At 35.0% G+C, this 21664-nt stretch overlaps 1 protein-coding gene across 2 annotated transcripts in view; it reads left to right on the top strand.

Moving 5' to 3' along the window:
- The first annotated feature begins 2617 nt into the window (after positions 1–2617).
- LOC136032219 (long-chain-fatty-acid--CoA ligase 1-like) overlaps positions 2618–21664 on the top strand; it is a 139715-nt gene continuing 120668 nt past the window's right edge. The window contains exon 1 of one of the 2 annotated variants that reach the window (XM_065712432.1): positions 2618–2800. In XM_065712432.1, coding sequence (XP_065568504.1) covers positions 2626–2800 — 175 coding nt within the window. In that variant the 5' untranslated portion in view covers positions 2618–2625. Of the gene's footprint in view, positions 2801–15309; positions 15495–21664 lie in introns of those variants that run through there. The other variant, XM_065712433.1, reaches the window with a different exon arrangement.

A 21664-nucleotide genomic window follows, 5' to 3' on the forward strand; every position in this document is an offset into this window, starting at 1 on the left:
AATAAAATAGTACGAGGGGCATGAAAAATATGGAATTAAAAATTTCCGTATGTAGGGGCTATAAATCTCTTTCAGCGACTTCTTGGGCATCCAGAATTTGATATTGTAAATTTCGTAAAGATCGAATCATTTTTGGAATGTATTGTCCCTTTTTCTTTTGTTAAATAATTTTTAAACACTTAAGTTTTTCTGATTGAAAGACTGAGTGAAGTTGAAATTTGAAAACGGGCAAAAGTTATTGCCTTACTCCCTGTGAATCATCAATCTACAAAAATAAGGCAAATGCACGAAATAATGATACGAGGTTCGGTAGTGACACAGTAATGATACTGAATTTTTTCTAAGAAATTTTTATTAATTCAAATATCAGCGTTATCTCCTTCAAATTAGTCCCCTTGAGCAGCTAAACACCTATGGAGACGTTCTCACTCTTCGTAGTAGCGCTGGAAGTCTTTAACGGTTATTGTATTCAATGTGTCTATCACAGCCTTTGGATGGTTTCTAAACTCCCAAAATGACGGCAAATCATTTTGGTCACTTGAAAAGGGCACAAGAATTTTAATTGCCGTTTGAATGAGCCCTTTCCTGATATTAGGACCATTGGTTCGATGCTATCACCCCTGGGAAAAACAAACAAAAAAAAACAAATAAATACGCAACCGTCATCTTTCTTCTAGCAAAAAACACAAAATTCCACATTTTTGAAGATGAGAGTTTGAAACCCTACAATAAGGCTTTCTGATACGCTGAATTTTATGGTGTAATTTACCTTAAGTTTTCTTGACTTTTGGGGATATTTCCCGCCTTTTTTACGAATCAAGCAAATTTTCATGGTTCAGGCTCATGGTTGTTGACAGGTAACGCTAAACTTAATGAATCTCTTATATTTGCAATCAGAATAAAAACTTAAATCTTTGGATGTATCTATCGATATCAGTATTCTACTTTTTAGAGTTTTGGTTACTGTTGAGATATGCCACGATGCAAAACAAAGCACCATTTTACTAATCACAATCTCACAAATCGTGTTGTGGACGGACGGAGTACAAGTTCAAACTAGGCTATGGAAGAATCCTGATACACGGCAAAATTAGCACAATTAGTGCTTTACTCACACTACAAAAGCCAGGCATAAGAAATAAGTATTTTGTCTTAGGAGCCGAAGAGCTATTACTTAAGCAATAACAGACTTTTCTATTGGATTTCTATTGTCTATCCTCAGCTGCTACAACGACAACTTTTTGTAGGAAAAGTAAGTTTTCTTATAAAGATTCAAGAAAAAGAAAGGAATCTTGTTTCAGTAACTGGAAAGTCATTTAACAACATACAAAATAACGAAATGAAATACAAGGCAGCTCATTATTCTAACCAGCCATTATATCTATAGCTAGTAATATGAAATTTCAAATTGTTATAGCACTAATCGGATACATACTAATCGGAATGAATAAACTAAATAAAATGAAATCAATATATTTTAAAAGTGAACAGACATTAAAATAAGAACAAAAAGCAAGACCTTCAAAGTAAAGTAAAGACTGGCATTAAAATTCATAATGTAAAAAAATATCCTATAAATAAGGAGGGCTGTCATCTGCCACCCACTCAGTCCCCCCCCTCTTTAAGCTAAAGTGTATTTTTTCCACAAATGCTTCAAGCAGAAATACTCAATAGAAGAGCAATGTGGTAAACAGGGTCGGATAAAGGGCGATTGTGCCTAATCGGGCACCGGGTTTGAAAGGACCCCGCCTTACCATCAAATCAAAAAAAAGAAATCAAAATAAAATTGTTTTTAACGATATTAGATAAGTTATGATTTATTTAAATAATTAAAAATATATCTGTTTAAGTTTGCATTGCTGGATGAGATTTATTGACGTATTTATTATAATATAATACATACTTTATAATATTAAAAAATGATATTCGTAAAAGTTCATGTCATATTATACTACTACATGCTACTTTACGTTACGTGTATGCTATAGGTGCATACTTTACGTACATACTATGCAGGTATATTTATTTAATATATAGAGAGAGCCAATCAATCCGGTCCTGGTGATAAAAGCTTTTTTTCGCAATCGCCCTAGAAACGAAGCCTTGATTCGAAAAGGGAATAAACCCTAAACCCTAAACTAACCTAAATGTTCATATACAATATTTACATTTTCTACAGCACGATACAACTGTTAGTTTAAACGTTTTGAAAGGCAATCGATAAATAGAACGTCTGCAATTACCAACTGGCAATATTTTTTCACTCAAAAATACTTTCAATTGAGTATTCGTTAAAATTTAGCGTAATGAGTGAGTTGTTGATGGGGCGGAAGCCTCCCTCATAAATAATATAATTTCTGCTTGTTTTGAGTTCTAAGATGATTCTTCACTTGCCTTCACAAACACTTTTTTCTAATATAATCAAATAAACGTCTAACACATGTACTATTTTGTAAAGTTATCTAATACGACCTTGTTTGAACCATAGTAAGGCATAAGAAAAAAAATATACAACGACCCCCTCTCATTAATTCATTAGTATTCGTAGTCAGTTCATTATAAGCAGTATAAAGAACCTGTCCAGCTTACGTTTTTGAGGTCTCTAATTAATATGCAATTGGTAGAATGGCATACTTCCAAAGCTTAGATTATGCCGGAGACGTGTTATCATCTGATATTTGGATACTCGCTTTGATTCTCATAGGACAGGTGTACTTTAAACTTACTGAAAAACTTGAAAGAAAACTAAAAATGCTTCGTGCAGAAAATATAACCTCTTCTGGAATTAAAAAGATTAAAGGTGGGTTTCTTTTTATTATCGTCAAATTTATTAGGGGTACAGGTTGCTTAGCCTATCCCGTGTGAATATAATTATTTCTATGGCTCCAATGGAATTTAACTTAGTTGAGTAGCCAATTCCAGGCTTAAAAGTAAATCAATTTTTAGTTCCCCCTTTCCCCTCACCATTTTTGATAGTTGCCTTAATTGATATGATTTCATTTAACCAAAATAAAACTAGTCGCGTGGCTAAAGGGACAAGGGAGCACAATTATCCCAAGGTGCAGAGTCTGTTAGGGTGCCATTTAGATACATGTTTTTTGTATCCTCGGGGTATTCTTTAAGAGAGGGTGGGAAGAAACAGACACTGGCCCTAGTCACTGAAAAACCTGTAAAACTTAAATATCTAATTTGCCTTAGCGCAATTGTGTCTTATAATAATTTGTCTTAGTGTAAAAGTATGACTGTTCTTTTCACAATACCAAAAAATATCAGAGTTTATTTGCTGGGATTTATATTATTCTTCAAAGATTTCCACTTTTTTTGGAATTCAATCGGTAAATAAAGCACTTGCAGTAGCAAGTTGCCCCTTTTGTTCCTTTTTAAAATGTTTTTAGTGAATGAACTAGTTAGCCACTAACGTCAAATGTATGGAACGCAAGGGGGCGGTAGCCTTTCATGTAAGGACAATTTTTCTGTCATAATTTTACCTCTTTAATTTCACTTGAAAATGCATTTTTTTTATTTTACTTTAAGAAGAAAACACGCGGTTTTCTTTTTGTTCCTGTCAAGTATTGATGCATCATCTGATTGATGTAGGGGGATCAGTCTGGTCACTAGAACGAATACAGGTTGTAATGAGAAAATATCCCCCCTTTTGCAGAATTAAATGCCATGATAAGCATATAAAGGCCTGATTTTAGCATTATAGCAATAATTTTTTTTTTCTGCAGTCTGTTCTTAGCATGAACATGTCCAGGAACTTGGCGTGGATATAGTTGTGATCAATACGAATATTGACGAAAATTGTTTCCTATTTCTGTAAACTTGCTTATGGACTCTATGAGTAGGCGAAGACATACAATCTAAAAGGCTAAGATAATAAGATAGTCGAAAAACAAAACATATTTATTTAAATATGGAATGTACAACAAGATTATTTGAATGCGGCCACATTTTCTTTTTTTTCTTTTTTTTTTGCTTGTACAATTTCGTTTTTAGAGTTTCTGAAAGAGGACAATATCTTTTGATTTGACCTAACATTTAACTAAAAGAAATGTAAGAGCGATAATAAAAAAAGATATTTTAGGCGAAGCAATATAGAAACCACGCTAATCTTTCATTAGAATCAACTGCCTTTAAAGATATCAAAACCGAAAACCAAATATATTTTACCAGCTTGCAGAATCACAGAATCTAAGGGCTGCTAACGCTCATTGCTGAAATCCTATTTTAAATAAAATGCTAGAAAAATGAGGAGGGGGAATGGGGTCTCCTCAAGATCCATCCAAAGATAGAAGACTGTAAAAAACATTCAAAAACATAAGAAATATACAGCCGAATCTACCTCCATTCTAGGTTACGAAATCTTCTTATCTGCAATTCAATAAGTTATTCTTGATGCGTGTGGAATTTTAGATTTTTATAGCAATTAATAGTACTTCTTGGGCAACTACTACGCAACTACTACACTTTTAAGATTTTTGTTTTTATTTCACCATAAACAAGAAAGGTGATTGAATGCAAAGAATTTGTTTAGGTTTATTGAGATCTATTTGGAAATTTGGGGAGGGAGACGTGATTGTAAGGGCTTATCTCAAACTCATTTAAATGAATAGACATTAAAGTATCTCTTGAATTTAGAGAGGGAGTAGCTTTTCTGTTTTTTTTTTTAAACGAGAATAAATTAAAAAAGTATTTTTGAAAATCTAGGAGTTTTCTCAATTTATGAACAAAAGTACACCGAAAAAGATATCTTTAACATCAACGGATATTTTCCCGTCCCCCTCAATGATACCCTTGAATTCATATAAACGTTTTGTTGGTGGTGAACCACCCCCCCCCCCCTCTTCCGGAAATCGATTACTTATAACTGTGGATTGAAGGATTTAAAACGAAATTTAAGGAATCGAAATAATTGATTTTTAATGCATTGAATAATGAAAGGAACTCAATTTAACGAAAAAGTTTGATTGCTTTATTTGAGTTAGTAAGCAAACAAGTAAACAATTTTAAGACCAGTTTGAAGTTAGAAGTATAATAAATTTCACGTAAAATCTGAAAACATAAACGATGCAAGGTCAAGTGGATTAGGTTTCCTGTTGCGCTAAAGAAACAGCATGTTTGTTTTGTTTTTTTGCAAACAACAGCAAATAGCCAGGTTTAGCACATCACTCAACTTGCTGTCAAAGTAAGTTCTTCAGCACTGTTAAAATACAGAAAAAGAAACGAAAAATTAAAAGAAAAAAATGTGACCAGTTAGATTTAAAGTAAAAGTCAAGTGAAAGTATTTAATTCTTTTTAAAGTGTGTGACTGGAAAATATTTTGAGGGATCAAATTAAGATTTTTCATCATTGAAGGCTTAATGTTCATATTTAAAGTGTTCTGTGTTATAACCAGAACTGGGTGGCTCGTTCTGCCCGGCAACGATGGGTCCTGGGATAGAGGTAACAAATAAAGTGTGATATTCATATGTCGTCTTAAGTGCTGCATAGCGCCTTTGAAACTTGCTAAGCATTTGTATGCTGTATATAGCTTAAATCATCTTGCTGTAGGTGCTTGCGCCTATGTTAAAATTGAGTCTCCTCACAAATCCTAACCTTTTTCTGCTTTTTACTCTGATATTTCCAATATTGTAATAACCACATTTATTTCAGCGCATTTAAGTTGTATGGAAAATAAAGGAAAGAGCTTAATATTATTTTGTCACAAAAAAAACTCTGCTCAAATATTTACTATTAAATAAAAAGAAGGAAGTGAAGCATTCATCTTAAATCTTCATTACTTTTTTTTTTTCTCTGCATTTGATTGGCACGTAAGATATTGTTTTAAGATATTGTTGTAGATATTGTTATTGTTTTAAGATTTTAAGATTGTTTTTAAGATAACAATATGAAATCTGGAAATTATGGCCTTGAACATGCTGATTCCATTTACTTTGGAAATTGATACACATAATTTGCTGGACGACTTTTTGAGAGCAAAATGTCAAAATGAACAAAAAGGGATCACTTTTAATGTCAAGGGACGGCCTAAAATTATTATCGATCCACAGTGCAGCTGTCGGTCTCATCCCTCTTAGCGCGATTACACGATGTGAAAAATCACTCGTTTCTCTTTGCAGAGGTGGTCACAGTCATAAAGATCATACGCTGACTTAAAACAGACATTATCAGAGCCTTGATTTTACAATCTCTAACTGGAAACATCAGAATATTGCTTCAAATAGGTTATCGTTTCAAAAAACACATATTTTTCCATGCTGCTAATTGTTTCCCTAGCTTGAATCCTTACGCTAAGCCGCGTATGTTTCAACAATATTCCCAGTATTTTAAATTTTAAAGTCATCGTTGGAATCGATGAGCTAATCAGTCAGAAATAATGCATTGTCTTCCGCGGTGTCTTTTTCACCATCGAAATGGAACAGAGTCCTCAATTATTGGAAAATACAAGCCGTAAGAGTGCAAGCCCAATTTCTCTCACGGAAACTGCGTGAATAAAATATAACGGGGATTGATTCGAAAAAAAAACCTACAAAGAACGTCTCTCTTCTTTAAAAAAGCAATCTTTTTCGACCCAAAGTCTTCAAGTGTCGGCGAAGATAAAAAAAAAAAAAAATTAACCATACAAATCTCCTTTTGACAACTATGAAAAGTAGGCTTCCTACTCCAATTTAATTCCTGATAAAAACACAACTCCTTTTATTACTTTCCAATCCCTGAGACAATTTCTAAGAGGCACCATTGTCTATCACGGATGATAAAGGTTTGATTTCTTAACACTTGGTGGTGGATACAAAATCAACGTTTGGATAGGTTTGGGGCATCAACGTAACGCGGGCTTCCCAGTTTGTATTTTTCACCTATCTATCACTGTAATTAGTGTAATTTTTGATGTTCTTGGGGGTATTTTACCCCTAAAACCAACCCTCTAGATCCACTGCTGTAGGAGCATGATGACGGTAAAAGAATTAAAAATACAAGTTCCACAAAAAACTATAGCGCTATCTGCAATTTCTTTTAGTCGAAAAATCAGATGTCATCAAAATCTCCTATAAAGGGATTTGCTCGTATTCCATGCATTGTCATTTGTCTCTTTTCAATAGCCGATATGATTCACAGCAGCAGTGTTGACTTGGTAAAGAGGGTTGTGCGTCCTATTTACTATTACATAAAAAAACTAGTTTTTTTTAACTGAAAGTAAGGAGCGATATTAAATCTTAAAACGAACAGAAATTACTCCGTATATGAAATGGGTTGTCCCCTCCGCAATCCCTCGCCCTTTACGCTAAAGTTTTTCAAGAGTCCAACTTTAGCGTAAAGAGCGAGGGATTGCGGAGGGGACAACCCATGAAATGGGTTGTCAAACAATGTTAAAAAACAACAAACATGTTAAAAAATGTGCATCCAGGGAGAAACAACCCATGCAACCTTAACAATTGTGAGCTCCATAAGAGAAATTTTATACCTCTCAATTCTCTAATGGTTGGCATACAACAAATCAAAGAAAAGAAAAAAATATGGCTGTCGACTGGCTTAGTATTTACAAAATCAATTTTGGGTCAAAAAGTTTAAAAAAATGAGTGACAAACGAAAAGTAACTTCTAAAATAGCTCTCACGTCTAGAATATTTTAACTTTCTTTCACCTTTTAGTAATTTCCTGTCTATTTTATTATCCCGGCCTGACACAAACTGCTATGTGACCTGCTCTCTTTTTCCCTTTAATTCACTTTTCAAACAAAATGATTTCTTCTTTTTTAAAACTCCACTATACAAAACCCAAAAACTTAGCCAAATGCACAAGCCAATTCAATTCATTACAGTTTCCAAGACAAGACTGAGAGACTAGCTTACAAGCACTTGACTACATTATGAAGCAAGTCGATTTCCAACAGCTCGTGGTTACTAACTGTAAGCAAATAGCAACATATACCCATAGTAGCCGCAGCCCTAAAAACAGAGAATTTATTAATAAGGTGTAAATGAAAATGATCTGCCTTTTATGGTGAAACCGAATGTATAAAATTAATGAAGCTCAAAATTGCATATCAAATGCTACAAGCACAAAAAAGGTTGTGTAACACCAGAAAAAGAAGAAAACTATTCCCAAAATGGAGACAATAATAGTAAAATTACGTCATTATTACATTGCAGGACCCTATGTGGCAGGTTTAAATTTTTTAGAAGAAAATCTGTCAAGAATGCCTTTTTATTTGGATTTCTTCCTCCAAGGGATCAAAAACTACTTATGAAATATTGTGAAAGGAATTATTCGAAGAAAATTCAAAGTTATGATAATATTTTTAAACAATGAAAGATATCATACCGTACAAGTGCTGATTTCGACTATTCTGTGCAACAAGGAGGGCTGAAATTATTTCGAGAAAAAAATTAAGACAGCAAATATGTTTTGGAACATCAAAAAGCTACATAAGCATGTTCAAAGTTACAAAACAACGCTGCATTGACGTGGCACCGTCGCCCATAAACATACGCACCATCTTAAAAAATTGGACGGCTAATATATAGAAACTAAATGCAACTTTACAAACCGTTATACACAATTGCGAAAATACACACCCATTAGGGGGAGACATTAGCAGATGCTTTTGTAGGGAGAGGGTGCTTGAACTCTCAAAAAGTGCATCTTTACTGTAAAATGTTTCAGTCTTTCGTTAGAGCTGTTTCACTAGGGAGGGTAAATTCACCCTCTAACATCCCTCCATTTGGAAGAATATATTTTGGACTAGGCCTACAATACGAATGTTAACGGTGTCATAGCTCCTCTCCTATTTCATAAATATTTTGAGTACGGAAAAGTTTCGCATTCACGTGCTTACCGGCAAAAATACCGAATTAGGTTCGTCACCTTTTCCATAGCCCCCCCCCCCCAAGAACAAATATCATGACCTTAGAAGTCATTTTTGGCAGCTCAGGTCTTCCTCCACACACACCCTCTAAAGAAAGAGTGCAATGTATATCTTTTTAGGGATTATTTTCATATTTAATCGTTATTACGTAATTGATAAAATTTTGTGTAAAGACTGTTGGGATTGGCGCGCGCTGTGATTTTCCTTCCTATTCAGGTAAAGCAGTCAATGTGCTAGTTTAAAAAATCGACAGAAGTTAAATAAAAGGCAAGTTTTTAAAACGGAAATAAAGACCAACGTTAGATTTTGGATGAGATTCTGATGGAACTTCAATCTTTTCTTCTTTCACCTTTACATCCAATTCCTGCCCCAAATGAAGTTTATTCGCTGAATATCAATGCTTCGCACCTCTTATATAAGATACGTATGCCATTTTCTTTTAAGAAAGTGTCAAATTATCAAAGTATGAATCGAAATGATTTTGCCGTGACGTTTTTAGTGAATCATTCTAAATGAATGAGAAAAGTGACTCCGAAATTCCTTGCAGCCATTAGTGAAGCTGTAGTAGAGCCTTTGTATGTAGTGCTGTAGTCGTAGACGTTCCCCTAGCAGCCTCATTTGCCCTCTTGAAAAGTCCTCTAAACCTTAGTTTTTACAGAAGATGGCAGATCCCCTCCCCCTCATTATCTGACAGGATGTCTCTGTTGTTTGAAAAATCCCCAGTTACCTCTATCAGTGTGACTTTAAAGGAGAATACTTTAAGTTTTACTATCCTAATGTTTTGCTGTTCTGTTTGGTTCATAATCAAAAATGTAAAGTTCAAATGTGCTACTGTTTATGCATAAAATTCTCTTATGAAAATCTTCAAAGACATAGTTATCAGATTTTGAACAAAATGAACAAAATGCCTATCTCAAAATTTTGATCGGTGACTTTGGGGAAAAATGAGCATGGGAGGTGGGCTAGCGGCACACCAGTACTTTTTGACACTTATAAAGGGCACTAGAACTTTTTATTTCAGATCAAATGGGCCCTCTCTCGATCTTCTACGATCACTAGTTTGATATGATCACCCCTGGAAAAAAACAAACAAATAAACACTCATCCATGATCTTTCTTCTGGCAAAAACAAAAAACAAAAATCTACCCTTTTTTGCACATATAAGCTTGAAACCTCTACGTTTGGGTTTTCTCATATGTTGAGTCGGATTGAAAGATTTTCATTAAGATCACTTCATGTTTTGTGGGTGTTTAGAACTAAGGGCACTAGAACTTTTCATTTCTAATCAAATGGGCCCCCTCTCGATCTTCTACGATCACTAGTTTGATGTGATCAACCCTGAAAAAAACAACAACAAATAAACACTTATCCATGATCTTTCTTCTACCTAAAAAAAAAAAAAAAATGCAAATTTACCCTTTTTTGCACATATGAGCTTGAAACTTCTACGTTAGTTTTCTCTGATATGTTGATTCAGATGGAAAAAGATTTAATTAAGATCAATTCCTGTTTTAAGGGCGTTTCACCCCTTTTTCAAGAGTGAGCAAATTTTCTCAGGCACTTAACTCTTGATCGGTACCATTAATTTTGCCGAAGTTTACACATTTGGATAAGCATCAAAGTTTGATTCTATTGATGTATCTATTGTTATCAAGATTCTGCTTTTTAGAGTTTCGGTTACTGAGCCGCATGCGCTATTTACTTGGAGTTTGTTATCACAAATTGTTTTACTTGACCCAGTAGCAGATCCAGGTGGGGGACACGGGGGGGGGCACCCCCTTACGTGTTTCACCCACATGTTGCCGCTTGGGGGCGCGCACCCCCAAGTGGTTGGAACCACTTGCTGCGGTTGGGGTTGAGACGAAAGTTATGTTTTGTAATTGATTTTTTAGTAGTTGACTTTTTAATAAGTTTTTAATTGTTAAGACTATTTTTTTTCACAAACAAGTTTGAAACTATGTTTCAGTTATTTTGTATTGTTAGATTTTACTGGTAACACGTAGCGCCTAAAAGTATTTATCAAGGGAATCTGTCTGTATTGCGACAAAAGCCTACTGGCAGGCAAAAATCTTCATTTCGTAATAACAAGACGGGAAATTTAAAATCCAAACTTCTTTAGGCTGTCGAAATTATATTTCAGGATTTTGCTGTTACAACGGGGCTAAGAAACTTAACATTTAAACTTCTTTTTACTGTCAAGAACTTGTTTTCGAGTCTTGCTATGGCACAGAGACAAAGAAACCTATATCATTATTTGTTTGGGCTGTCATAAAATTTGAGTTTGCTTTTTTTGCGAAGCGGGGTGGTTTTTACAACATTGCTGTTTTTAAGGGGGTTTGTATGATAGAAAGTAAATGTATGAGAAGTGCAGATATATTATTAATTTATGTTTTGGATTTTGCTGAGCAAACGTTGGCTTCTTTACAGCTTATTTTCATCTAGTTAAAGCTATGCATAGTATGGCACATCACCTCCTCTGTTTATCCTAAAACCGTAAAAGAAAGGCCAAACCCTCTAGAAATACCTAAACTTTAATAAAGGTGCGTATAAGTATACACTTAAAACTAATTATATGAGTCGAAATATTCCTTCAGAGGTCGGAGTAGTCATTTAAGAAAATTAGATTCTCGACAAAATTTTTATAAAATAAGGCAAATAATTATGTGTTTATTTGTTTTTCTAACTGGTATAGATGGGTCTCTGACTTTTCAGTTTGAATCAGTGGAATGGCATCGATTTTTCAAACGTTTACTAATGAAATATTGAAAAAAAAAGTAAAAATTCACACTACTTGAGTTGACCACGGAAATGGAATGCAACTACAGTATTATTTCAGATTTTTTCAGCTTCTCAATACCAGCCAGTCATAAAATATAGCTATGTTTTTGTATAGGGGTTGCATATACTTGTTCATAAAACTGTATAAACTGCTATATGTAATGCAGATGAATCTTATACTTATTTTGATACATGCCATCCAATCATATTTCCATGATTGGTTGTTTGTAAATCAAAATTTTACAGGACAATTCTCTTACTTAATGCTAAATCTGAGCCGATGTTTAAATTTTTTATTTTTGTGCTCAACAGACATGTCGAGATTTAAACGTTTACATTGAATATCTGAAAATCTCAATATTAAAAAAGAAATAATTAGAAATCTACCTCAGCTTGAAAACCTGAGATTTGAATCACCAGTCTATACCCATCAAATACAAAAATAACAAACAAGTAATTTTTTTAAGAAGTATTTCGACTCATATACTTATTTTAAAGCTGATACCTACATGCATTTTTATTGGAGTTCATATTTTTCTGACGATTTTAGTCTTTATTCGAATATTTTAGGATGAATAGAAGAGGAAATACTAACGAAGAGCTCTAAACTGATAGGACTCTAGACTGACAGGACTAGCCATTATAAAAGTTCACCGAAATATTTATGTGGAGATTGACCGTGTAATAAATAGATAATATGAAAAAAACTTCGTTTTCTTAAAGAGTTAAAGAGGCTGCGTCCCAAAGTCGAATCTTAAAACGTACAGGAATTAGGAGAGGCAGTTGGGGGGCTGCCGCCCCCCAAACCCCGCTTTTAAAGACTCTTTTGTACAGGTTTTTTGTTGTTGGGCTACCACCCCCCTAACCCCCCGCTCTTGGCTTCGGAAAGGCCCTCTTTTAATTAACAAAGAATACAAAACAGGCTTTTGTTTGCTACCCTACCCCCGCCCCCAGCTCTTAGCTTGTGTGCTCTGTGTCTGGGAAACAGTTTCAATAATTATGTTAAAATGTAAATGGAGTGGTCAACTTCATTGTTACTAATTACTAGTTTCGGCGCAATGGTTCTCCTGTCCTCTTGTGTTTAACATTTTTCGAAGTTATTCCATTATTCATTCATTTCAATTTTTTGTTAATTAAAAGAGGGCCTTTCCGAAGCCAAGAGCGGGGGGTTAGGGGGGCGGCAGCCCCCCTCAACAAAAAACCTGTACAAAAGAGTCTTTAAAAGCGGGGAGTTTGGGGGGCGGCAGCCCACCAACTGCCTCTCTTAATTCCTGTACGTTTTAAGGTTCGACTTTGGGACGCAGCCTCTTTAACTCTTTAAGAAAATGAAGTTTTTTTCATATTATTTCTGTACGTTTTTCTGCAATCCATGGTGGATGTAATTTAATAATTCCTGTACTCCTCTTACAGGAATTAGGACTGCCTCTCCTAATTCCTCCACGTTTTAAGGTTCGACTTTGGGACTCAGCCTCTTTAACTCTTTAAGAAAACGAAGTTTTTTTCCTATTTTGTGACAAAAAACCGCCCGACAAGGGACTTGAACACTTGAACTTAGGATTAAAAGTCCCACGCTCTACCGACTGAGCTAACCGGGCATGTTTGAAGTCGAAATACCTGCATGTGTATAAATATAACTTTTAAATAACTTTTAAGAATTTCAAAAATTAACATGGGCTCTTATGGGGAAATGGGTTTTTCTAAGCTAGAAAATCGGGGGGTTAAGATTTTCCGACGAAACTTTCCAGGAATATTACTCGGAGAATTCCGCGTCGAATGAGTCTTCGTACACCCAGATCCGATGTCGGCTGTGACCTGTAGGCGTGGCAGAAAAAAACAAAAGGAGAATATGAACATTAAGTGGCTATGCGTGGTTTCTGGAAAACAGGGAAGGAGTTATCGGATCGAGCTGAAATTTCGCGGATAAGCTCCTGGGCCCTAGGGGACCTTAACTTGTGAATTTCAGCCCGATCGGACAACGTTAAAGGGGGGTGGGGTTGGGTAGTTGAAACTTTCGGCCAGATTTTCCCCATGAAGGAAAAATCGGAGGGGGATGAAATTTGGCAGGTTTCTTAGTTGGAGCTCGGGCAACGAAATGCATTCCTCCCCATCCCTCTGCGACCACTGGAACCGAAGATTGCTTAACATTGTCGTGGTTCGCCTCTTTAAAGAGCCACGAGTGTGCCTCCTTGATATGGCGGGAGTATAAATAAAAGAATAGACTTTTTCTTATAAAAGTGTGAATTCTGCAACTTAAGCAAAATATACAGAACTTTAAAAAGCGGAAAGATACGCTACGTTGCTACGAAAAGTGAAATTTCGAATAGTAACTTCTGGTATTTCGTCAAAGTTGAAACTGTTTATTAAAACAGTATTTTAAAAAGAAATAGTGACTAGTTAATGCTTTATTACCTGTACTTAAAACCCTCATTTTAAATGTCTGCTATGTATTTCTGTCTCTTTGTTCTATTTTTCTTGTTACACCCCTAAAAGAGCTAATATTTAATGTTTAATATATATTTTATGAATATAAAAGTTATATCTTCATCCTCATTTCCTACTTTTCATTACTATCATAATTACTAAGCGATGCCACAAAGTTAGGCGACATTCTAAATGGTTTGATCTGTGTCACAAAGAATGCATGACCCCAAAAGATGTTCAAGACAATTTTATTATTTTTTGACAAAGCTTAAGTCACTCGTTACAGTGGTTAGAAGTGCAAAGGCGAAAAATTATGCAGAAAATATTAAATATCAAATTTTTTTTTATAGATTTTGAACGGCTTTTTAGTTTTTCATTGTGGGGTAGGTTTTCTTACTTACTATTTTTTATCAACATTTTTATACCATTTTTATTTCAACAGATTTATTAGAACTTTAACCCTCACCAGATTTTAGATTAAATTTATGACCTACACGCATAAATGTTGAGGTTCCTTTTAAATTGTTGGTATTTCTTTGTCTGCAAGTTTATCGAAGCAACCTATTATGCGCCCCGCTAACTACAATCCTGGATCCGCCCCTGATTTGACCTTAGTATCAGTTATGGTGGCTTCTTGGACTATATTGGAGTTTCAATTTTTCGTTAGAGATTTAAATGCTCCAAACAGAAGTTAAATGGTGTCTTGACGCTGGTTTGCCTATAAATGACAAAACTGTCTATAAATGACAAAAATTATGGCGGGACATGTGTCCCCTGGATTTGTTGCCTCTTGTAGATTTAGAAAAAATACCTTTTTGTATATTTCCATTGAAAATTGCTTTTTTTGGTATTTCTATTGAAATCATAAAAAAAATCCCCCTCCTTCCCGGTATATTTTCATGAATTAACGCTACTGAAACTGTCCCCGCGCTACAATTTTATTGCGTAAAACTGATTGGGCTGTTGGAAATTTTTCTGGTAAACGGTATGCACATTTCTTGAAGGCGACTCTACCAACTGGTATAGAACCCTCGGTTCATCGTAATGACAGGTCGTCAAAACAGTTCTGGTTACCATGTCTTTAAATGTCTTCAGCTTATTTCTATTAGCCTAACCACAGCATTCGGTTCGGGAGCGTGTATTTCGGATGTATGTTCAAAGGTGTCCATTAACGGTCCTGCCATCTACAAAATGAGAAGTTTGAACTAAAAATGGCCTGATTTTGAATCAGCCAATAGAAATGAAGGAGTGTCATTCCGGTGATTCACTGGTCGATGATTAAATAGACTCTGTTTTTCCTGATAGATTTTTTGCAGAAATCTGCTCATTGATCAAGGATAAATAAACTCTTGTTTGAATATTCTATCATATTAATTGGCTTTGAAAGACCTGATGTTTTTGGCAGGTGGTGATATGAACATAACAAGTAAGTCTTAAATTAGTCAAGGTTATTGTCCTCATTAAGCAGGTCTTGGGTAAATTTTGGGTGGTTTGATAAATTTTCCGATGCTGAAACAGTATTTCCAGTATTTTCTAGTCTTTGATGATCTTTATGCTATAAAACTGATCTTTTACTCAAATGAGGGAAAAAGAAAAGTGATTACAGCCTCATAGGCCTACCTTTGCTGAGAGATTTAAAGATGTATAAATCTAGGTGTATTCAGGTAAAATTCTTGTTTAGCTACTTTATGCTTCTTTGGAAAGGGGTAGGCTAGTTTAGTAAAATGAAGCTTTAGGGATGGGTCTACAGACTGAAGTATGTCCTGGGGAGGTATTTCTAAAGTATGCCTACTTACCTCCATCCCCTCTCCCTCTAAAGTGAAATGACCTTTGATTTAAAACTTTTATGTTATCAAAGTGAAACCTTGCAAAATAGGTCTTCTGCTGGAACAAAGTACAACAAAAGTGCTACCATCAAGAACAAGAAAGCAAGATAAGTTAGTACCCATTAAAGCAAGAACAAACCAATGTGGTAATTCTTTTGTCCTGGTTTTTGTCAAAATGTATAATAAGAGTTAATATTTATAGTTTGATTTATATTTACAAGTGTAGTTTGATTTTGTATATGTTGTAAAGAAACACAAATCAGCAATAGCTGTCAAGTTTTTGCTATTAAACCTGTCTACTACTGTCTACTGTCTGTCTACTGTCTACTACTACTTTCAGCTCCACAATTTTGCTCAATTCCAGTTTATGAGGTTTCAAAGACCTGCAAATACATTTCCTAAATTTTTCATCCTTGTGATGCTCCAAATGAAAAAAAAATTCATTTGGTGTAGATTGTGGTTGTTGATCTAGACTCTTGTGGAGGACTTTACAGCTTCCCATTTATAAAGGAACCCCTTGCAGAACCATTCCTTATATAGGTGGGACTTGAATGTGTTGGTTGAAGTTGCAGAAACTGTTTCCTCAGACAGTTCATTCCACATATTGATGACTCTTTGGCTAAAGAAATTACTTCTATGCCTCTATAGACACTGAAAAGTGTTGGTCCAAGAATAGTGCCCTGGGGGTATGTCACTTAATACAGTTGTGGGAGAAAAGAAACAAGGAGTTCCTTGTGAATCAAAAACTCTGTGATCTTTCAGAGAAGAAGGCTATAATCCACTGTACAACACCTTTATTGACACCTGAAGTGATGCTTATAGGATGGTAATTTTCTGCAGAGTCTCTTCATCCCTTTTTATGGATCAGGGCTATATAAGATGTTTTCCAATCATGCAGCAGTCCCCCATTTTGAAGAGATAACCAGAGTAAACATAGAAGCTGGGCAATACCTTCCCAGAGTAGTATGTTTTTGGCCCTGGATTCATTACTGAAAGTTTCATTTTTCCTAATCTAACCCTTTTCTAAGATGGTGAAAAGTAGTTAACTCAAATTTGACCCTATTGCCTAAATTTAGGGAAAAATTCTTGATATAGCTTAAAATTCTCAAAATTTAATTTTGGATTTTACCTAGAAATAAGAAAAAGGTAGACACAGTAGCTTGGAAATATATTCCAAATGTATTTTTTAGCCCTGGATTCATTCCTGAAGTTTCCATTCACCTAACCATAGGCCTACCAGTGTTCAAGGTAGTAAAAAAACCCTTAACTGTGAATTTTCTAATTCTTTGCATTTATTTCAGTAAAAGTCTGTATTAGCAGCCCCACATAAGTAAACATGTTAAGTAAATAAAAGTAGTAGGCTATTGCTGGATTTGTTTCTTTGTGATTTTTCCAAATATCATGTTTTCAGTGTGACTATGTACCCCACCCCCTTAATGGTCCTATTTAGGATCTTAAATGGTAAATTTCTTTGCTGATTTTCATCTTGTGCTGTATTGTATGTGATGTTTCATGACAGGTAGCTGTATTCTTCACTTATAAATACTTTATACCTATGTGATTAGAATAGAATTGAGTGGATAAACATATTATTTAAATAGGATTTAAAAATATAACAGGTTACAGGAACCTCTGGAAACTTAAGTGTAATGTCTGTAAGCTTGCACAGCTCTTCATTTGGTATCTACACCTAACAGAAAGCTTGTAAATCTAATGTAGAGCACTAAGGGAAAGTGTTTCTGGCTTTTGGGTTTTATTGCCAAATTCAAATTAATACACTCATGGCTTTAAAACAACTTACAAATTTCGTGTTTTGTTCATGTTGTAAATCAATAACTAAATGAACTGAATAGTATTCTTGAAAACCTTGTAGAATCATAACCAAAACCTGATTGCTAATGCTTCCTATTTGTTGAAAAAAGTGGATTATCAAACAGTTTGATAAGGAGTGACCCAACTCAATAATACCTAAACTCTAAAAAAATGAATTTGACCAAAAAGATTAGAGGGTAACCTGGCCCACTCCCAGCCCCTTTTTTCCAGAAGCATCCGATCAAAATTTTGAGATTGCCATTTTGCCCATTGTAGTTGAAAGGCCCAATAACTATGTCTTTGGATATAACATGACCCCAGCCCCAGGGGAGAGGTCTTTAAGTCTTAAAATTTGCCCATTTTTTACACATAGTATTTGTTATTATGAAGTATACATTTCCGTGTTGACGGGGAGGGGGCAAATTTTCTGCTGGGGCTGTTTCTACAGGATAAATTCTATGAGCAGGGAAGTCTCCTAGGGGCGAACTTGTCAAGGAAATTGTACACTGGGAGGATTTGCCAGAATTCCTATACAAAATTCTTTTTAAATGTCATGCTTTCTCTTTTTATCTCAATCTTACACATGGAGTTGTCAAGGGTAATTTCCTGGGGTAAACTTTCACCAGGATCAAATTGTCCAGAGGATATTTCTGTGGGGAGGGGGATTTCTCCATGGAGGTGGAGCCAGATTTCCTGGCACTATTTAAAAACGATCAGAAATTAAATTAAGAATTTTTTCAGTTGAGAGTAAGGAGTATTATTAAAAGTTAAAACGAACAGAAACTATTACGTGTATGAAGGAGATTTCCCCCTCCTCAATTACCTCGCTCTTTATGGTAAAGTTTGAATTTTGTCTTAATTCTTTAAGAACGACTCCTGAAACACAAGGGTTATTTAATTAGAATTGTAGGAGGCTTTTTTAAAAGTACTAAAACACTTGAGGATGGGGGCAATCCCCTTTACATACGTAATAATTTCTGTTCTTTTATGTTTTAATGTTGCTCCTTACTTTCAGTTGGAAAAACTTGTTTTTTTTTTATTTAATAGCAATAGAAAGCAAAGCCAGGAAGGAAAAACAAGCATATCTGTAAAATTGAGCTGGTTAAAACGTAGCATGTCGATAACATTTAGATTAATCTAGTCTTGGCCACCTGTTTTTAAGTTTGAGGAAGCATACCTTCATTATTTGGCTTAGGGTGCTTGTCTTACAGTGTAGTCCTTGGCAAAGCAGGCTTGACCCATATTTAACAAAATTTGACTTTTTGTTCAAATTTAAGAGCTATTGGCTAAATTGCAGTTTTGTGAAACCTTATAAGTTGGAAAAATTGAAGCATGAGGTTCTAACAACTTTCTCAGACCCCTATTCGGGCATTAAGTCCCTTTCTGAAGCTTTGGTTCACACATCACAAAGTCCTACAAGTTCGTGTGAGGTCACAAGTCCTAGAAAAGGGAGGTGGGAGAGCCTGACATTTCAAACACCTGCATGTGCTCTAATTTTGGCTTTAAGTCGATTAAAGTTTAATTTTTCTAGCTCTACAACTTATTTACAACCAATTGTTTTTTCACAAGTGAGAATTTAGCTGACTCAGTATTCTTTCAATTTACTGTTTACTCAAGGAGCTGTTAAACTGCAAACTTCTCAAAATGATTTCCCTAAAGGAATTAAAACTCTTTGAAGCTTGATAGAAAAACCCTAAGAAAGCAGCTTTGTGTTATCTTGCAAAGCTGTTGAGCTAAATGAATAAATTTCAAGGTTCTACAAGCCAAAGTAGGTCACAGGAAGGTATTTTCAAGCTCACAGTTGTAGTTTTCACCCCTGTCTAGGACCCTGACTTTTAGGGAGCTTCGAAAAATGTTATGCTAGTTGAATAAACCCTTCAGAAATAGATCTACACACAAATGGGCTTTGACAGATGTTTCAATTTTATACACCCGATCCTCTCCTGCCAGTAAGATTTAAAACGTCCTTTAAGGAGGATCCTAAATTTGAACAACAAATAAATTTGTCTTAATATATTTCTCAAATCCTTGGTACCACGTTGCTTAAGCCTACTGTTGATGTCAAGCACAAAGTCAAACAGAGATAGAACATTAGCAAAGCTTAGTTATCTCTCTTCAAAATTAAGACAGGTGTCTTTACATAATCTTTAAAGCTTTGAAAATAGGAAGCAGATTGAGGTAGCAGCTTAAAATCACACTCTGAGAACGTAGATCCTTTCCTGAAAATTTTTTTTCACCTAGTAGCAGCTTAAAATCACACTCTAAGAACGTAGATCCTTTCCTGAAATTTTTTTTCACCTAGTAGCAGCTTAAAATCACACTCTAAGAACGTAGATCCTTTCCTGAAATTTTTTTTTTCACCTAGTTCAATAAATTTCCGATGTAATAAAGAGGTGCTGTCCTTGAATTTTGCTGCTAAATAAAGACAAGTTTGTTCTAAGGAAAAATTGCAACTTAAAATGTATAATAACTGTCCTAAATATCAAAACGTTTTCCCACATTTTATGCTAAAATTTAGCTTGTGCTTTAATGAAAATAATATAATCAATTAGAAGCCTTGATTTGGAAAAATATCCTTTTTGGATTTCCATTGAAAATGAATAATACTTTTTTTTTATTTTCGTTCGAAAAATCGAAAAAAAACCTGACAAAACACTTCCTTCCCCTAAATTTTGTCCTCTCATACATTGCTGTGAATTGACGCCCCTGAAAAATATAAATTTTTTCCTTATGAAATTGGAGAATAGCTGCACAATACTTCTATTATATATACACAAATATTACAAAACTACTCAATTGCTATTCCTTCCACCATAACTTGTCTGCTCTTTATGTTGGCATTTAACTTAGTTCTGCCAGAAAACAATATAACATATAGTTAATTTGTTTGTATAATTTTTCTTAAGTTTAAAAAACAATTTAAATGTAGATATTCAAGAGATCAAAACTAAAATAGCTTGGGCGTTTCTGTGCCTGCTGGAAGAAAAAGGGGGGTAAATTTAATGTATGCCAGAACTAACTTTATACCCCACATTTTTGCACTCCGACAGTCTGTAGTGGGCTTGGCTGATTTTTGAAATCCGACTTGAACTTCTACTTAGACGTCAAGTGGGGACTCACCTGGCCAGTCTGCTAATAATAAAATATCTTATTTTTGCTCCGAATCTGAACTTTCCTTGTCTTGCCCATAGTCAGTATTCTGATAATTTTTTGCACTATGTCATTCCGCTGCTTCGGCATACCTTGTTTTTGCACTGATTGAGAACTTTCTTGTTTTTTGCGCCGCGTCCCCGAAACGTTCCAGGTTGGACTTTGCTCATTATGTACCACTTTAAGACTTAGGTCGTTTTTGTAATGTCACGATTTTGCTCCTTTTTGGTTGAGTCAGCCTGCAGCCTGGACTTAGCTCATTATAGCCCTCAGTCATGTCTTAGCTCGTTTTTCATAACAGGTTAGAACGATTCATTTTCGCAATGACTAAAGACTTCGGTCGTGTTTGCGCCGAGTCTCTCTCCAGCTTGAACTTAATTCATATTCGCACCAGATCAGGACATAGCTTGTTTTAGCACTAAATTAGCCTGTAGCTCGTTTTGGTTGGAGTTCGCCTACAGCTTTGACGTAGGTCTTTTTGCACTGGTAAAAGGAATAGTTCATTTTCACGTTGCGTTATAGAAATTTTGCAGCTTAGACTAAGTTCGTTGAAATAGACTTTAAACTTGGACTTGAATATTTGGTCAGCATTTAGCTCGTTTAGACTGAAAATCTTGTATAATTCGAGGATCAAGACGCCTATTTGTGTGCTGGAAATTGATGGTAGAGCTGATTTAGAATGTGACTGGGTCAAGAACCCCATTTTAACCTCCAGATTTAAATTTTTTGCTTTACCATGGTTTTAACCAGGTGCGCCAATATACACCACATCCCTTATCTTCAAAGATTCATATCTTCAAAGAACTGT

Source organism: Artemia franciscana, chromosome 10 (genome assembly GCF_032884065.1).
Source record: "Artemia franciscana chromosome 10, ASM3288406v1, whole genome shotgun sequence".
In the NCBI taxonomy this organism is placed as follows: Eukaryota; Metazoa; Arthropoda; class Branchiopoda; order Anostraca; family Artemiidae; genus Artemia; species Artemia franciscana.